Source organism: Halichoerus grypus, chromosome 2 (assembly GCF_964656455.1).
Source record: "Halichoerus grypus chromosome 2, mHalGry1.hap1.1, whole genome shotgun sequence".
Taxonomy (NCBI): domain Eukaryota; kingdom Metazoa; phylum Chordata; class Mammalia; order Carnivora; family Phocidae; genus Halichoerus; species Halichoerus grypus.
The window spans coordinates 66,401,412-66,418,711 of record NC_135713.1 but is presented as its reverse complement, the minus strand read 5'-3'; the positions used below and the strand labels follow the sequence as shown (position 1 = coordinate 66,418,711).

Sequence of the window (17,300 nt, the reverse complement as noted above, 5' to 3'; positions counted from 1 at the left end):
TCATCCCTGAGCACTGATCTATTTTCTATCCCTATAATCTTGTCTTTGCAAGAATATTCTAAAAATGGAGTAACACAGTCTTTTGAACTTGGGATATTAGAGAACCATCCAAGTTGTTGTGTGTACCCTAGTTCATTCCTTTTTATTTCTGGGTAGTATTCCCCTATATGGATGTGTCACAGATTGTTAATTCATTTCTCAGTTGAGGGATGTTGGAGTTGTTTGCAGTGTTTGATGATTACTAAGAAACTGCTGTGAAGATTTGTTTTTCAAGTTTGTGAGTGAACATAGCTTTCTTTTTTTTTTATTATTATGTTCAGTTAGCCAGCATATAGTACATCAGTAGTTTTTGATGTAGCGTTCAACGATTCATTAGTTGAGTATAACACCCAGTGCTCATCACAAGACATACCCTCCTTAATACCCATCACCCAGTTACCCCACCCCCCCTTCCCTTCTATAGCCCTCAGTTTGGTTCCCGGAGCCCAGAGTCTCTCATGGTTTGTCTCCCTCTCTGATTTCTTCCCATTCAGTTTTCCCTCCTTTCCCCTGTGGTCCTCCACGCTATTCCTTATGTTCCACATATGAGTGAAACCATATGATAATTGTCTTTCTCTGCTTGATTTATTTCACTTAGCATAATCCCCTCCAGTTCCATCCATGTCCATGAAAATGGTGGGTATTCATTCTTTCTGATGGCTGAGTAATATTCCATTGTATATATGCACCACATCTTCTTTATTCATTCATCTGTTGAAAGGCATCTCAGCTCCTTCCACAGTTTGACTATTGTGGACATTGCCGCTATGAACATTAGGATGCGTGTGCTCCTTCTTTTCACTACTTCTGTATCTTTGGGGTAAATACCTAGTAGTGCAATTGCTGGGTCATGAACATAGCCCATACCTTGGGCAAATACCTAAGAGTGAGATCGATGGATTGTATGGTATTCTTAATTTTATAAGAAACTGCCAAGCTGTTTTCCAAAGTGGTTGTACCATTTTGCATTCCCTCCAAAGTTTATTGAGTGTTGTTCTACATCCTTGCTAGTCCACGATTCTCTCTCTCTTTTCTCTAAGGCATTCCACTAAGTATGGAGTTGTATCTCATGGTGGTTTTAGTTTCATTTCCCTAATGACTAATGATGTTGAGTATCTTTCTCTGTGCTTTTTGCCATCGATATATTTTCTTTGGTAAAGTATATGTTCAAATCTTTGGTTCATTTTTTAAATCCGTTATTTTTTATTGTTGGGTTTTGAGTTTCTTTGTAATTTTAGATACAAGTGCTTTATCAGATATGCGATTTGTAAAAATTTTCTCCCTGTCATGGCTTTCAAAGAGCAGACATTCTTAATTTAGATTAAGTCCAGTTTATTTATTTGTTCTTTCATTGTGCTTTTGGTTTGTATATAAGAAATCATTGCCCAACCAAAGGTCACAAAATCATCTTCCATTTTTTTGGTCAAATTTTAGAATTCTAGGTTTTATATTTATACATGTGATCCATTTTGAGAATTTTTTGGTACAGTGTGAGTTTGGATAAAGGTTTTTGTTTTGTTTTACTTATTTGTTTGTTTTTTGCCTATGGGTATCCCGTTGTTCCAGCACTATTTATAGTTGGAAAGACTGTCCTTTCTCCACTGAATTGCCTTTTTGCCAACAGGCCCTATATATTTAGGACCATTTCTGGATTCTTTTTTTCATTCCATTCTTTTTCATGTTTATTCTTTCTCCAACACCGCTCTCTTGATTACTGTAGCTTTATACTAAGACTGGATGTGAATCTTCTAACTTAGAAGAAAGTGTGTTCTACTATTTTTTTGTGGTTTTCTCTTAATGTCAATTAGGTTAGCTTAGTTAATAATATTCATGTCTTCTGTACTTGGTAACAATTTGTCTACTTGTTCTGTCAATCACTGGGAGGGTGTGTTGAAGTCTCCAGTTGTATTTGTAGATTTGTCTTTTTCTCCTATCAGTTCTGTCAGTTTTGGTTCATGGACTTTGAAGCGCTGTTTTTAGGTGCATACACATTTACATTTGCTATGTCATTCTGGGAAAGTGACCCCTTCATAATTAAGTAATGTCCATTTTTATACTCATTCTGAAGTCTGGTTGACATGTTATTAATATAGCTTTTTCTGCTTTCTTTTCATTAGAATTTGCATAGTATCTCTTTTCTGTAATTTTATTTTTAGCCTTTACATTTAAATGGGCTTATTGTATACAGCATATAATTTGATCTTGATTTTTCAATCCAATCTGATGATCTCTATTTTTAATTAATGTGTTTTATTATAAAAGTTTATATTTAATGTAATTACTACTGTGATCGGATTAAAGTCCACCGTACTTTTAGCTATTTTATTTTTTAGTCTTTTGTTTCTTCCTCCCTCACATTTCATTTTTGATTATTCCATTTTAGCTTCATTATTGATTTTTTTATTATTGCTTTTTCAAATTATTTTATTCATTGCCCTAGGTTATACAGTATACATCTTTAATTAATCAGTCTACTGTTAAATAATCTCATAATACTTAACATGTAGTATAAGAATCCAACATTATTTTCCCAATTTCTCCCCCCATTCTTTGTGCTATTATCATACATTTTACTTTTACATATGCTATAAACACAATGCATTGTCAATAGTTTTGTTCTAGATAGTTATCTTTGGGGCAACTAAAATAAAGTTGAATTTTGTATTTACCTCCATTTATTCCATTTCTAAAATTCTTTATTTCTTTGTGTATATGTTATGTCTTACCAAAGTTTTTTAAAATGCATTGAAATTTTTCTTCTTTATTAGCACAAACACCACCAGTCCCTGCCTTCTCCTGACTCTGTTAAAAATGGATTGTGAATAGGCAGCTAGGAATATGTTTGATTTTTAGAATTCTTTTGTGCTTACTTAGAATTTCAGAACCACAGGATTGAATGTGTCATAAGAGTCCTTTGGCCTAATTTTCAAAGTGTGACAGATTTACTTCAACTGATCTTATTTTAAGATTTATCTAAAGTTCTCTTTCTGAGGTTGTAACTTAAGCCTGCTTGGTCTATGGGCTTCTGTCTCTGTTTCATTGTCCTGCTGTTGTGTGAGGAGAAGGAACATCAGGACCACACTGTCTGCTTTTTAATGTTCTCCTTTTAGTAACCTCACACATGTATGAAGACAGTTACTGAGCCCCTTCTTGCCATTTCCCTTTACAGGTAAAAAACATTCTGTACTTCTTTGAGTTTTTTTATAGAAAGATAGATCTACTTTTCCTCTATATGTCTTTAACCATTTCTATAATATTTTCTCCTGCATATCTCACATAATTATTTTTGATAGGGCATATGTAAATAATGGTAGCAGTGTTCACCAAGATGAAAGAGCCAGAATCTCTGTGGGGCTAATGTTGGCACTGGGAGAATGCCAGGGCACCAAATGAATTGGTGTAAATTTACAGGGTCCCCCGTTCCTTTGCCAAGTAGTGCTCACTCTCCTGACCCTTACAGCTCCATGCTGAACTTAAACCCTCTCCCTGAAGCCGTATGGCTAATTTTACTCCAGGCACATACCTTTAGGAAAGCTCAGGGACTCTGAAATTTGGTGGATGTCGTCCAAAAGCTGTGTTCACCTGAGGACGCAGGTTATTCCAGAGCCTACTGAATGGAGCAGCCCTGGGCATGTTACTTGTATAGGGATGGGCCAGGAGGAAAAGAACAGACTGGAAAACCTAGAACTTTCCTGAGCAAACTGTATTCAGTTGTGAGAAAAAAAAAATACAATTGGGCTGGTCCTATAGTAGAACTTATAAACATTTGTCAGTTATGAGGGTAACTGCAAGACTTATTTTCAAGCTTTCCCCTTGATTTCAGGTCCAGAGCATAACATTTTCTTTTTGTCTTTTTCCCCCTCAAGGGGTGCTACATCCATTGTGTACAGATGCAAACAGAAGGGGACCCAGAAGCCTTATGCTCTCAAAGTGTTAAAGAAAACAGTAAGTTTATTTCATTATATAACAGCATCTCTAAGGGATCTGTGACCTGGAGAAGCCAGGAGCCCTGATTCACAGGACAAAGAGGCCAGAGAAATGCTGTGTGCAGCTAACTCACTTAAATCCTGAGTATGAGAGTACAGCCAAATGGGTTGTTTTCTGATGGAAACTGCGTGACTCTTTGAAAGCGACTGGATCTCAGGCTGGTTGTGGTTGTGGGGAGAAGTGTGGTAAGGAGAAACCTTTAGAGCTGGCAGGTCAACCTGGTATACTTTGTATGCCAGTCATGTTTTCAGCTATATATGTGTACAGGTATAGAATCTCCAATCACAGTTTAATATACTAAAAATGCTTGCTGTTTAAAAAAATACCTAAATGAAACACAAATGGCTGTATTTGTGAAAGGAGTCATCAGCTTCTAACTTGATTTTCAAATGTTGGGTTTGCTTTAGTGAAGTGCAACTGACAAATGCTGTTGTTTCTAGGACTGAGCCTGCTCATTTAAGAAGTCTCTGTTTGGACAGGGAAAGAAACAACAAATGTTGGAGAGGTGTGGAGAAAGGGGAACCCTCTTACACTGTTGGTGGGAATGCAAGTTGGTACAGCCACTTTGGAAAACAGTGTAGAGGTTCCTCAAAAATTTAAAAATAGAGCTACCCTATGACCCAGCAATTGCACTACTGGGTATTTACCCCAAAGACACAGATGTAGTGCAAAGAAGGGCCATATGCACCCCAATGTTCAGAGCAGCAATGTCCACAATAGCCAAACTGTGGAAAGAGCCGAGATGCTCTTCAACAGATGAATGGATAAAGAAGATGTGGCCCATATATACAATGGAATATTACTCAGCCATCAGAAAAGATGAATACCCAACTTTTACATCAACATGGATGGGACTGGAGGAGATTATGCTAAGTGAAATAAGTCAAGCAGAGAAAGTCAATTATCATATGGTTTCACTTATTTGTGGAACGTAAGGAATAACATGGAGGACATTAGGAGAAGGAAGGGAAAAATGGGCGGGGGGAATTGGAGGGAGAGATGAACCATGAGAGACTATGGACCTGAGAAACAAACAGGGTTTTAGAGGGGAGAGGGGAGGGGGATTGATTAGCCCGGTGATGGGTATTAAGGAAGGCACGTACTGCATGGAGCACTGGGTGTTATACGAAAACAATGGATCGTGGATCACCACATCAAAAACTAATGATGTATTGTATGGTGACTAACATAACATAATAAAATTAAAAACTACAAAAAAAAAAAAGAAGTCTCTGTTTGAACAAGAAGGAAGGATTGGGTTTTCATATTGCTTCTGTTTGCCATATACTCGTAGGTGAGCCAAGGGGGCAAAGTTATTCAGGCTTGTCTCCAATGAGTAAGAAGTGCAGCAGGTGAGAGTTCACGATAGAAATGGCAGCATCTAACACCAGCATTCATGGTGGTCCCTGCATCCCAGAGAGGGTTTGTCACAGCAGTGCACTACTACTCTCTGCCTTGAAAGAGTTTCCCTTTATAAAACCACAAAAACACAACATATTCTTTTAGAGCACATTCTTCCTTTCTCAAATTCTATGGGAACACATATGTGAAATATATATACTTCTGAAAGTAAAGTATGTTGAGGACAGAAATATCATAAATTTTGAAATCAAATGATACCTCTTTTAGGACAACGGATTTTTTTTTTCTAATATCACCAGTTGTTTATGTATTGTCTGGCACAAGGAAATTTTAGAATCTCATATAATGAAGAAGAGAATAATGGCATGCGGTTTTCAATTGAGTAGAAGTAGAATGACATTTTGAAACAATCTGTTAGAATTTAAAGCCAGAGCAAACTAACAAAGACAGTTTAATTGAAGAATAATTTAATAATTTAAATGGCAGTTGCTACTAGAAACCCTATATTCTAGGTTTCCTATTTGGTGTAGGCAATGATTTAAGTTACTCCAGAATGTAAGGAATCTTTTGATTGATCAGGTTTGGAATTTTCTCTTAAATCAAATTCTTATAGTCATAACATTTATTTGAACTAAGGATTATTAAAATTTTATGAAATGGAACTTCCAAGTAAATATCTACTTTTTAGGAAAGTAAGTTGGCATGCTTTAGCAGTGGTCACACAAGAGATGTTTTTGGACTTCATTGTATCCTTTCTTGCTGGTTAAAAAAAATTGTCAGTAAAATTTGTGAGTGGTTGTTTTGTTTTCATAGTTGAAACTTTGAAAGGGACTAGCTGTATGAATGTCTAGGAGAAGAAACACTCAGAAATGACATGTGAATGCTCAGAATCCGAAAGGACAAAGGGCTGGTTTAGAAAATATTGGTTTATGTCAAAAATCTTTGGTTGAATTGGAATAAGAGACAGGAAGACATTTGGTGGGTTCGTGACTCATTCATTGGGAAAGTAAAGCTCTGGTTTGCCCTTGCTGTCTTCTCTTCTCCACCTCTGTTGTGGAAACATCTTCCGCAGAAGACAGGCAGGAAGAAAATGTGGACGGGAACCAAGTGTCAGATGGAGCTGCAGAGCGGTGCTGTAAGGCTGATGTTGTCAAACACAGTTACTGCTGTGCCAAATGGAATGAGAGGAAATCCCCTGGAGAAACCCAAGCTTTGAACGTGAATTGGGTGGGATCTCCAGCATTGTCTCCTAGAATAAACCATGCACAGAGATGTGTAAATGAGAGAAATAGGAGGCAAAAACCTCAAAAAGCAGTTGCCTCCAGTGTTTCATTTCATATAGGTCATGAAGGCAGAAATTCCTTATCTAAATGAAATGAACAAAGCCTACGAATCTCTTTACAGAAGAAAAGCAAAGCAAGGAAAACAAAGTATTTTCCTAGTGAATTCAGTTAAAGATCTGCTATTTCAGGGAAAAGGGGGCTTTAGAAATGGAATTATTTATGTAATATATTTATTAGATTGAGCCACAAAAAACTGCCTCTCTTAAATCATTTTTTTTACCTACAAAAATGGCAGTTTTACGTGGTTCAACTAATAACTTTGGGACCACTATGCTACTTCACTGGATAATTCCTCAAGTCCTCATTTTATGACTAGACCTAAACCTAAAAGGCCTGAAAGATTGTCTGTCTATCTCTCTGACTGTCGTCTATCATCAGCTATCTGTAAGAATTTCCTGGGTCTGGTGTAATAAAGCACCACAAACTGGGAGGCTTAAAACAATGGAAATCTATTCTCTTACAGTTCTGAGGCCAGAAGTCTGAAATCAAGGTTTTATCAGGGTCGATTCTTTCTGATAGTGCTCAGGGAGAACTTGTTCCATGCCTCTCTCCTAGCTCCTGGTGACAGAAGCTTGCCCTGCAGATGGGTCACTCTAATCTCTGCCTCCGTTGTCATATGGCCACCTTCTCCCTATGTGTCTGCATCTCATCTTTCCTCTGTGCATTGTCTGTGTCCAAATTTTCCTCTTCTTAGAATGACACCATTCCTTTTGGGTTAGGGACTGACCCTACTCCACTATGACCTCATCTTAAATGAACTTATATCTACAACAACTCATTTCCAAATCAGGTCACTTTCAGAAGTACTGCTGGTTAGGACTTCAACATATCTTTTGGGGGGGGGACACAATTCTGCCCATAATACCATCTATAAGAGAAGACTTCCAAGGTGAATTTCAAAATATGCCATTCAATATTTTATCTGAAGATGAGTGAAACTTACATCACATTCAAGAAAGTTAATAAACCTAAGAAAACTCATCCAGTTTATAGGTGATTAAATTCACATATGAACATTTTTAAGTCCAAGAAAGATTTCCCATCTCTTTTACAGTCAATTATTTGATAACAATAATCTTCTTTCCCAGGATCTGTTTAAATACTTTTTCAAGATAGTTTACCCAAATTTTATTTTGTGGCAATGTTATGTCCCTTCTCATTGCTTAATATTTGAGGAAGGATTTAGTTTACATTTGGCAATAAGAGACTTACTGAGAATCCATTAGGCACTCACATATATGGGTGATAGACAGTGACTCTAATTTACCCGCAGGAAGGCAGACTAAAGCACCAGCCCTTATGGAGAAATCTATTATCTCTTTGGTCGTCAGGTACAGGACAGAGTTAATACTGATAATAAACACAAATTGTCATGTTTAGACAGTTGAGTATTTTGACTAATAAAATATCTGTATGGGAAATTAACATGTAATTATAATAAAAATATTTTAATTGCCATATATTTTATATATGGATATAATACCATGTACTTTATATATATAGATAATGACATTTCATAGAACTGGTATGCATTAAAATACATATTAACCAAGGTAATAATGCCTGCAACTTACTTTCAAATAGTTAAGCAACAAAGAAGTGTGTGAGTATGTGTGTGTGCATATGGGGAGAGAAAGAAAATATGGCAAAAATCAACAATTATTGAATATAGGACAATATACTAGCATCCATGCTGGTATCTCAACATTTCAGTATATATGAAAATTCTCATAACCAAGAATTTGGGTTAAAACATACTTCAACATTGACATCCTATTTATCATAACTTAGCATTTCTTCTGGCCATTCAAAAAGCATTTCAAAATCTTGCAGTTTCTAAGTGTTATGATAAACACCAGTGACTGTCTCTCTCTATTATAGATGTACTGAAGTGCCAGGAAATAGAACATTATAGTTGAGCCAATTCTTTACCCTAAAACCTGGGCATTCCCAGAAGCAGTATCTATTCATCTCATTGTGTCATTAATCAAGATAAAGCTTTGAGGACAGTAAGAGTAAACAAGAGAGGAAAATGAAAGGCTTTTGTGATCATGTATTTGTTTAATTTTTTTCCTCTAGTATTCATGGTACTCATACTGAAGTAGCCCTCAAATCTCTTGGAGTGGCATCCATACTCTCTTCCTGGGAAAAAGGTGGCCGGTTTTGTAACTTTAATTTTGAAACAAGTACAGATTCACAGGCAATGCCATTTTGGTCACCCGTAAGTTCTTTATCGCCTTGCATACAAGAACTAAGTGATTGCGTGTATCAGTGGAACTTGTACCGTGAACTTTGTAAAACATGAATCAAGGATGAAGGGAACAAGACTAACTTTTTTTTCCCTTCATTCATGAGCCCTTTATCGTCTCCATTTCATGTGATACTTCGAAGAAATTGAAGTAGAGGAAAAGGATTTACTAAACTACTTCCTCAGATTAACAACTTTGGGGCATTGAAGGATTCTAACAGACACAGCTATTAGGACAACCCGTGATTTAGAAGATGGAAACTTTTTTGGGGGGGGCGGTAAATTGTAATTTTTTTATTGGAAAACAAATATACAACTTGGAATGGATTTGAGGCAAATTGTGCCATAAGCAGATTTTCTTTAAGTGGCTAAATAAAGTTTAAAAGCCAGTAACAATAAAGGAAAATGTTTCTGGTACTGGACCAGCAGTACAAAAAAATAGTGTATGAGTACCTGGATAATACACCCGTTTTGCAATAGTGCAACTTTTAAGTGCATATTGTTGACTGTCCATAGTCCATGCAGAGTTACAATGCCACACTTCAACAACATGCTGACAGTTCCTAAAGAAAACTACTTAAAAAGGCATAACCCAGATGTTTCCTCATTTGACAAACTCCATCTAAGTTCAGATGTGCGGAAGGGCTTAGATACATCCAGAGTAAGCCACATGCAACATGTTACTTGATCAGCTTTCTAAAATAAGGTTTCAGGACAATGACAGTAAGATAAGGGAAGAAAATATGGAGGAATGAAGTCCTAATTACTACACATGCATAATTTTTGACAGCCGGGGGAAACCTTTTTACAGATAAGTTACAAACAAAGAAAAGGTGAAAAAACAATATTGTACAAGAAATTGAACACATTGTGTAAGGTGTCTTCACTTTGCTGTCATCATTTGTACAAACTCTTCATAGTTTACTTGACTATCACCATCAATATCTGTTTCCCTGATCATTTCATCAACCTCCTCATCTGTTAACTTCTCTCCCAGGTTTGTCATCACATGGCCAAGCTCTGCTGCCCTAATACAGCCATTGCCATCCTTATCAAACACACAGAGTGCTTCTCTAATTTCTTCTTCACTGTCTGTGTCTTTCATTTTCTTGCCATCATTGTCAGAAATTCCGGGAAGTCAGCTGTGCCGTTACCATCAGCATCTACTTCATTAATCATGTCCTGTAACTCGGCTTCTGTGGGATTCTGCCCAAGAGACCTCATTACAGTTCCCAATTTCTTTGTTGTTATAGTTCCATCACCATCCTTGTCAAATGGTGAAAAAGCGTCTTTGACTTCCGCAATCTGCTCTTCAGTCCGTTGGTCAGCCTGCGATGCATCCCCCGGACTCGGCTTGCAGCGGCCACCGCCGCCAGGACGCGGTGCGGCTCCTGCCATCGCTGCTCTGGCCGCGCTGTCCTGGTAACTGCCAAGACGGAACCTTTTTACTGATGTCACATGACGTTTGAATATGTTGAACTTAAAACTGCACAAAATGAGAAAAACAGATTCAAGAAAGTGTCAGAATTTGAACAGATTAAGCAGATGGAACCTTTAGTTTGGACTGAATTTTGCGGAGTTAAATGGAATCACAACTTTTGAAGAACGGCACGGTGATAATGTAGTTACTATTTCGGGAGTGAGTCACATGCTTTACCTTTCTTCCTGAGGAGTACGTACCTCAGGGCATATCTAAATAATCACACATCAGCCCTATCAGTATGGCTCGTATTCAAGAAGAACTGATGGAGATTTAAGAAAATTATGCTCACCAATCATTTATAGTGTCCCTGGAATTTTGGAGACAAATATTTGAATTCTAGAATTGAGATGAAACTTCTAGCTACATGGCTCAGCTCTTGGAAGAGATTGCATTCAGCTTACTGTGAAGCCCATGCCGTTTCATGAAATACCCAGTACTGGGGCTCAGTATGTAAAATCAGAATTTGTGAGTCTGAGCGCCAATCTGTGTGCCAGTTCAGCATGTATATGTATTCTGACTCTCCTTAAGAAGGGCTGTGCAGTTGTGCATGAGATTATGGGCTCTGGAGCCAGACAGATTGAGTTCGGAATCCCTTCTGCTACTTACTACTTATGTGGCTTTACAACAAATTGTATAAATCTCTCAATCTTAGTTTCTTCATCTGTAAAATGGCTTTAAGAACATCTAGCTCATGGTGTTCTAGTGAAGATTGAAGTGAGATAATTTGTGTAAAATATTTCTCAACACCCAGGAAGCTTGTTATAAATGGGAACATTATTCTTATTATTAATTATAAAGGGTCCACACAAGCATTTTATATTATGATAGAACCAGTTCATTCTATGCGATTCTGATGTTCTCATCAGCTTTGTTTAAAACTGAGCAGTAAGCAGCACCCGACGTATTGTGCAATTCTGTGTGAATAAGATTAATTATATTTAGAGTGCTTTTAAAATTTCTGCTAAAAATGGGTATATATTTTACTACTATTATCAAATTTAATATGGTGCTAAATAAAAATTTCTGATCCTGAGACCTCCTACATAAACAAATCTTGGGTGCTCGTGATTGCTAGCTTTAGAATGCGTTCAACCTTATGGCTCTATTCTGGCTCTTAGCATTGGAGCAGTGTGACTACATCCACGGTGTAGAAGCTGTTCCACGTCTCAATTTTGTCATATTTTAGTTATTTGAATGTAAAGTTACCTGTCAATTTCTGTAAAGGTTTTTGTGAATAATTTAATTTACGAGAAAATGCCTTTAACTTTTATAAAATTTCCATAAGTGCTAAAGGATGAAAGAGGCCTTTTATCTTCTCAGTTAGTTGAAGAAACACACATTGTGATTTGCTAATCATTCTATGATTTAGTATTTAATGTCTATTCATTTTTCCTTATATTCTTATGAGTTAACTATTTGAGATATAACTATGATGTTGCAGGAGAATTTGAAAGGTTGTTCTAGATTAAATCACAGAATATATACAGGCCTCCTCCCAAATTCTTGGTAGGTGAATCTTCAGGTCATCTCCATTAGAGGAGATTTCCAGATTCCTCCATTCTGAAATAGAGATAATACCATTTATCCTACTGGGTAAACTGAGGATTACATGCTCTTGTCTCTTTCTACCTAGCCTTTGGGAACAGAAAACTGACCATGGGGCATTCATTTTCCATTTGCTATGATGTATGTTAGAGAGATGTCTGGGTCCATCTGAGTTAAAGATATGCATCTATTATGTTGCCATTGCCACTTTTAACCACTCATGGATGTGCTCTGAAAGTGAAGTTAAGGTCGCCTTTGGTCAGTGATTGAGAGAAGAATATAAATCAGTAGCTCAAATAGACTTTTTGGGCCCAATTGAGGTCTCAGAACACATTAAGGAAAGTAGCTTGCAGATAACAAGCTGTGTCAAGTGAAGTGAAACTTCTTCAAGCATTCTGTCAGTTGAAACCTATTGATTTTCATGGGAACTATTAAGCCAGGGTTCCTGGAATAGGAACAGGGATATTTCTATTCAGTTTGTGACAAGTATATGTCTACAAGAGAAAAAGGTAGTGGGGTGGAATGTTAAAAACTTGGCCTGATTTGTATGCTTTACCATTCAGAGATCTACTTAGAAGTCTGAACATTCTTGCAGAGAATTAAGTGTTGCAGTTTGATTTGTTTTCTTTTTTGATAGAAACACGGCTGGAATCTGTCACAGTTCAGCTTGCTTATCTGTCCTCTCATTATATTGATCTCTCATCAGTATTTTGTTGCCTTTTTAAAAATAAATGCCATAATTCAGACAACCTGCTGTGAAGGGTGGTGAGAGGTGGGGGAGAAAGAGAGATTGAGAATATAGGCGCATGCTCGGGTGCTGTTGCCTGAAAAGAAACACACTTTGCAGTGGTGCCATCCACTCAGATGATCACATTTAAACCTCTAGTTCTTTTATAAGTAGTGGGCAGCTTAATCTAAAGTGACCTTCACTTTGTATGGAGACTGTGGAGCAGAAAAAAGAGATGCATAACTAGCCACAAACAGGAAATCTTATAGGAAGAGCTTATGTTGCCATACCCTAGTAGAAGAAAGAGACTAGAAACTTCTCAAAGAGCTGAATGGGAAAGGCCTTGTAACCAGAGGAGAGGTGCTGGGAGCATGGAAGTTGAGAGGAACCGAGGTCGGAAGATCAGAGCTGGGGAGTGGTACTCACTCAGTGGGCCACAACCAGAAAGCTGAGAAAGCCTGAAGGAACACAGCCTACCAGCCTCAAAGCAAACTTGGGATTCATAACTTATTAAGAAGGGGAGAAGCTATAGTATTAGTGTTAACAGAGAAGAACATTTCAATACATTTTGATTTTTATATTTATGGTATAATGTTGAATGATGGTCAAAACTGCATCCATCCAGACAATGTAAAAAGAGAGGGAAGAAAGAAGGCTAAAAAAAAGAAAAGAAAAGAATCAAGTCATAGAACTCCAAAACCATTAATCTGCTAAAAGAGAGGAAATGAATGACTGTGCAGAGGATATTAAATAGAAGAGATTCAAATAATTTTCAGTATTGAATTAGGTTTCCACTGCTTTTTTTTAAGAAGCATCCTCAAATCACCCTATGCCACTTCAGTAGTTTTAAAGTAAAGGAGCATAATGCTAAATAAGAATGGTGCCCACATTTCATTATTAAACACTGTGTGGCCCCATTCACCTGTTAACACAAAGTGCCCCATGGGAGTATCTTACTTATGGGAGTTTTAGAAAAGAGACATGTTCAAAGTACACAAAAGCATATAGAATTTGAACCCAGGGCTTTTGAGTTCCAAATCTGGGTCCTTTCTATTTATACGAGCTAGGTTCTGATAGAAAAAAAGACCAAAAAAAACAAAAAGACAAAAAAAGGTAGGAATGATCATGGCCCAGATCTGAGACTGAAACTGGATATTGCTCCTTACTAAGCTGATAAAGGGTGAAAAAGCCTTTGTTGACACAGACACCGAGAAATTGAGTGCATTTCTAAGTCACCCTAAAACAAAAGTAAACAATATTCCCTATGTGCAGAGAACACAAGCAACGTAGTTCTTTTCCAAATGCTGTTAAAAGTTTAGTTAATGAGTTTTAGCACACAGTATTCACTAACAAATGGAAGAGGAATAACTGGGGAGTGTGTAATATACAAGCTACACACATTGCTTGGTGTTAATCTTTGCACTTTGTCTTGATGGTAGATGGGATGCAGTGACCCCAGGCGTGGCTGTGTGTATGGGATTCCAGTTTCTTCTCTGCTGCAAATGTCAGCATCACAGGATAAATTCAGTTAAAGCTTCTCATATTTATCTCTACCCCAGAAATCTGAAAAATGTATCAAATGGGTTGTTATATCTACAGTGCTTCCCTCCCCCCCCCCCCACAACATACCAAGCTGTCATTGGGAAGATTTTTTTTTTTTTGAGATTTTGAGATCAGAATAGTCTAGAACTATTTTTCCATAGTAACATGAGGACACATTTGGGTATTGTGATTAGTGTCGAGGGCGGGACATACATAATAAAGTACTATAAGCTGTGAATGATTTTTTTCGCTGATAAAGCAGATCCAGGATTACCATTGTCATCTTTTAAAATTTGACATTTTTATGAAGGGGAATGTGGATGAGTACCAAAATTTACCTGTCACATTTTTATCTGCCAAAAAAATTTAAAGTATCCTCTATTTTCTATGACAATTAGAATTCTTCCTAAGACTGGTACCCCTGGATATCTGGGGAAAAGATACTTAAAATTTCCAGTCAAAGATATCTCAGTGTTTCCTCATTTAAAAGAGTCTCTATTAGTTTAAAAGAGTTTCTTTAGGGTAAATATTCAGTGTAAGTTTCTCTCTCTCAGAGCTGTTTCTCCCTTGCCCTGTTCTTTCCATGCTTGCTTAAGTAACCCATGGAGGCATGGTCTCTCCAGTGAGGATGAAGTACCCATGCACCACAGCCATCACCAGCTGCTGACTGCACTAAACACCTGACCAGATGAGGGCCCCAGCAGCTATAGACAGCTGGAGATACATCATAGGGTCACATAATGGTCAGACATTCAGGGACAGGACCAGACCAGCCAGGCAGCACAAAATCAGAGACCAGCCCAGTGCATGGATCTATTCCTTCTCTGAATCCTGACAGTCCTGGAGAGTATCAGAGAGGGTGTTATCTATTCTAGAGAAATCATTAACTCCTTGTCTTACACTAAACGTATTGAGGTGTGTGCAAAATGGGCATGCAGGTCCTAGCAAGAACAGAAGCAGGAAAAGGAACAAAAAGCAAGTCTTTATGCATTCCTTCAGTTTCCCTATCTCAGCACTAAAAGGGAAAGTTGCAGTTTGTTAATTTCTAATAGAAATTAGAATTAGGACATTGCTGATACCCAGGTCTGTAATAACTCAGGTGTGACCTCAGTGGTCAATAGTGGTTAATAAACATAAGAAATTGGTATTAAAACCTCTGTGGAGCTTAACCAAAGTAGTGTAGCTCTTATCCCAATCTTCATAAAGGGTGAAGGAAGGCATTTAAATATAAATGCAAACAGATATCAGTTCCCCTCTTTGATTACCCTCAAATAAGATTATATGGGATATAGTTTAAGATTTTGATGAAGTTGTCTTTCACTTTTAGAAGAAAAGGGGAACTACACCATATTCAAATTTATTAGACGTATTTTCCTTAGTAGGACTGACACTCTCATAAATCTCAATATTTCTAAATTTAGTTTGTTTCAGTTACAGTAATTTTTATGGGAAAACACAGAAAATTGAAAATAGAACAGTAGGAAATACTTACCTTACTTTTTACAAAATCCTTTCAGGAAAGGCATTGTACATCTACAGTGGGCCAGGAGATTTCACATATATTTTCATTTCCTCCTTACAACAATAATACTGTAGATAGCAGTTATTGTCTCTTATCTATGAAGAAATCGAAATAGGGGCACCTGGGTGGCTCAGTCGTTGGGCGTCTGCCTTTGGCTCGGGTCATGATCCCAGGATCCTGGGATCAGCCCCGCATCGGGCTCCTTGCTCAGCGGAGGGCCTGCTTCTCCCTTTCCCACTCCCCCTGCTTGTGTTCCCTCTCTCGCTGTGTCTCTCTCTGTCAAATAAAATCTTAAAAAAGAAAAAAAAGAAAGAAAGAAATAATCCTCAGACAGGATAAATGATTTTATCAAGGACTCTAAATGGCAGAACCAGAATTCAAGTTGAATTTTAAAATAAAGTACAAACATGGATGTTCATTACAGAATGATTTATGTTAGTAACAAATTTTAAGAAATCCTAAGTAATGATAAAAATGGTCATTGATGACAGTGGGGCATTAAGAAGCTGTTTTACATTCTGCTTGTGAATGTTATGTATCCATAAAATGTTATGGTATTTTTCACAAAAATAGTAAGAAACAAAACTATCTCTCCATATTTGAAGTATGTAAAGAAACACTCAGAGTTTAAAAAGTTGAAAGAAAATGAAACAAAATGCTCATGATTACAGTGGTGGGTATGTTCCTCATTCTTATGTTTTATATTTCACATTTTTTTAATGTGGCTATGATACTTCTCTAAAACTTTTCCTGCCCTGGCAACATGCCCCTGAAAAGAGAATTTGGGAGGCTGACATTCCATTCCTTTTTTATCATAGGATATCAGCTTCTTTTTTGCAAAGATCTGACTGTGCTGGTGTTGACTTGCCCTTATCAGGGAATCTGGGGGACCCAGCAAAGCTTTCCTCTTGAACTGTCCCCCAGCAGGCACAGAGACAAAGCAGAAAATTTGCCGTCACATCCCTCTACTTTTCTGTGTCCCGAGGACCTCCCAGCTCCTCCTTTAGGAGCGCATAGTGCACTCCAGCTCGCATGGCTACCAGTTTCTGATTTTCATCATTTCCTCTTCTTTTAATGTTTTCTCTCATTGTGTTTAATACAAAGCATTGATCACACAAATAAAGGCAAGGTGTGCTGTTTAAAGAACAGGCCTCCTTTTGGCAGCTTGTAGAGCTCTATATCCTATGATGGGGGAGAGGAGCAGACATGGAACATCACTATCTGCTGCAGTGGATGTAGAAAGTCAGTGACTCCACCAAAGCTTTTATTATTATTTCTTATTTCTTGAAACATTACTCATTTACCTTGGGAGCAGGTACCCATGAAGGCCCTAGATTGGGTACTTTGCTCTGCCAGTAAGATAGGCATTCTGCACTCCATTACTATCAATAACACAACAAAAATGTCATATAGATCCAACTGACAAGAGAACGGACTAACCAATTCCAATCTCAACTAACCAAAGCTGTGAAACCAGGGATCTTTTCTTTGAAGCACCCATC

At 37.5% G+C, this 17,300-nt stretch overlaps 1 protein-coding gene and 1 pseudogene across 1 annotated transcript in view; one reads left to right on the top strand and one right to left on the bottom strand.

Annotated features, from left to right (window-relative positions):
* The window catches only part of CAMK4 (calcium/calmodulin dependent protein kinase IV), a 208,405-nt gene that overhangs the window by 97,742 nt on the left and 93,363 nt on the right, over positions 1-17,300 (top strand). The window contains exon 2 of the mRNA XM_036065756.2: positions 3,906-3,984. Coding sequence (XP_035921649.1) covers positions 3,906-3,984 — 79 coding nt within the window. The remainder of the gene's footprint in view (positions 1-3,905; positions 3,985-17,300) is intronic.
* On the bottom strand, positions 9,529-10,445 carry LOC118518793 (calmodulin pseudogene; annotated as a pseudogene).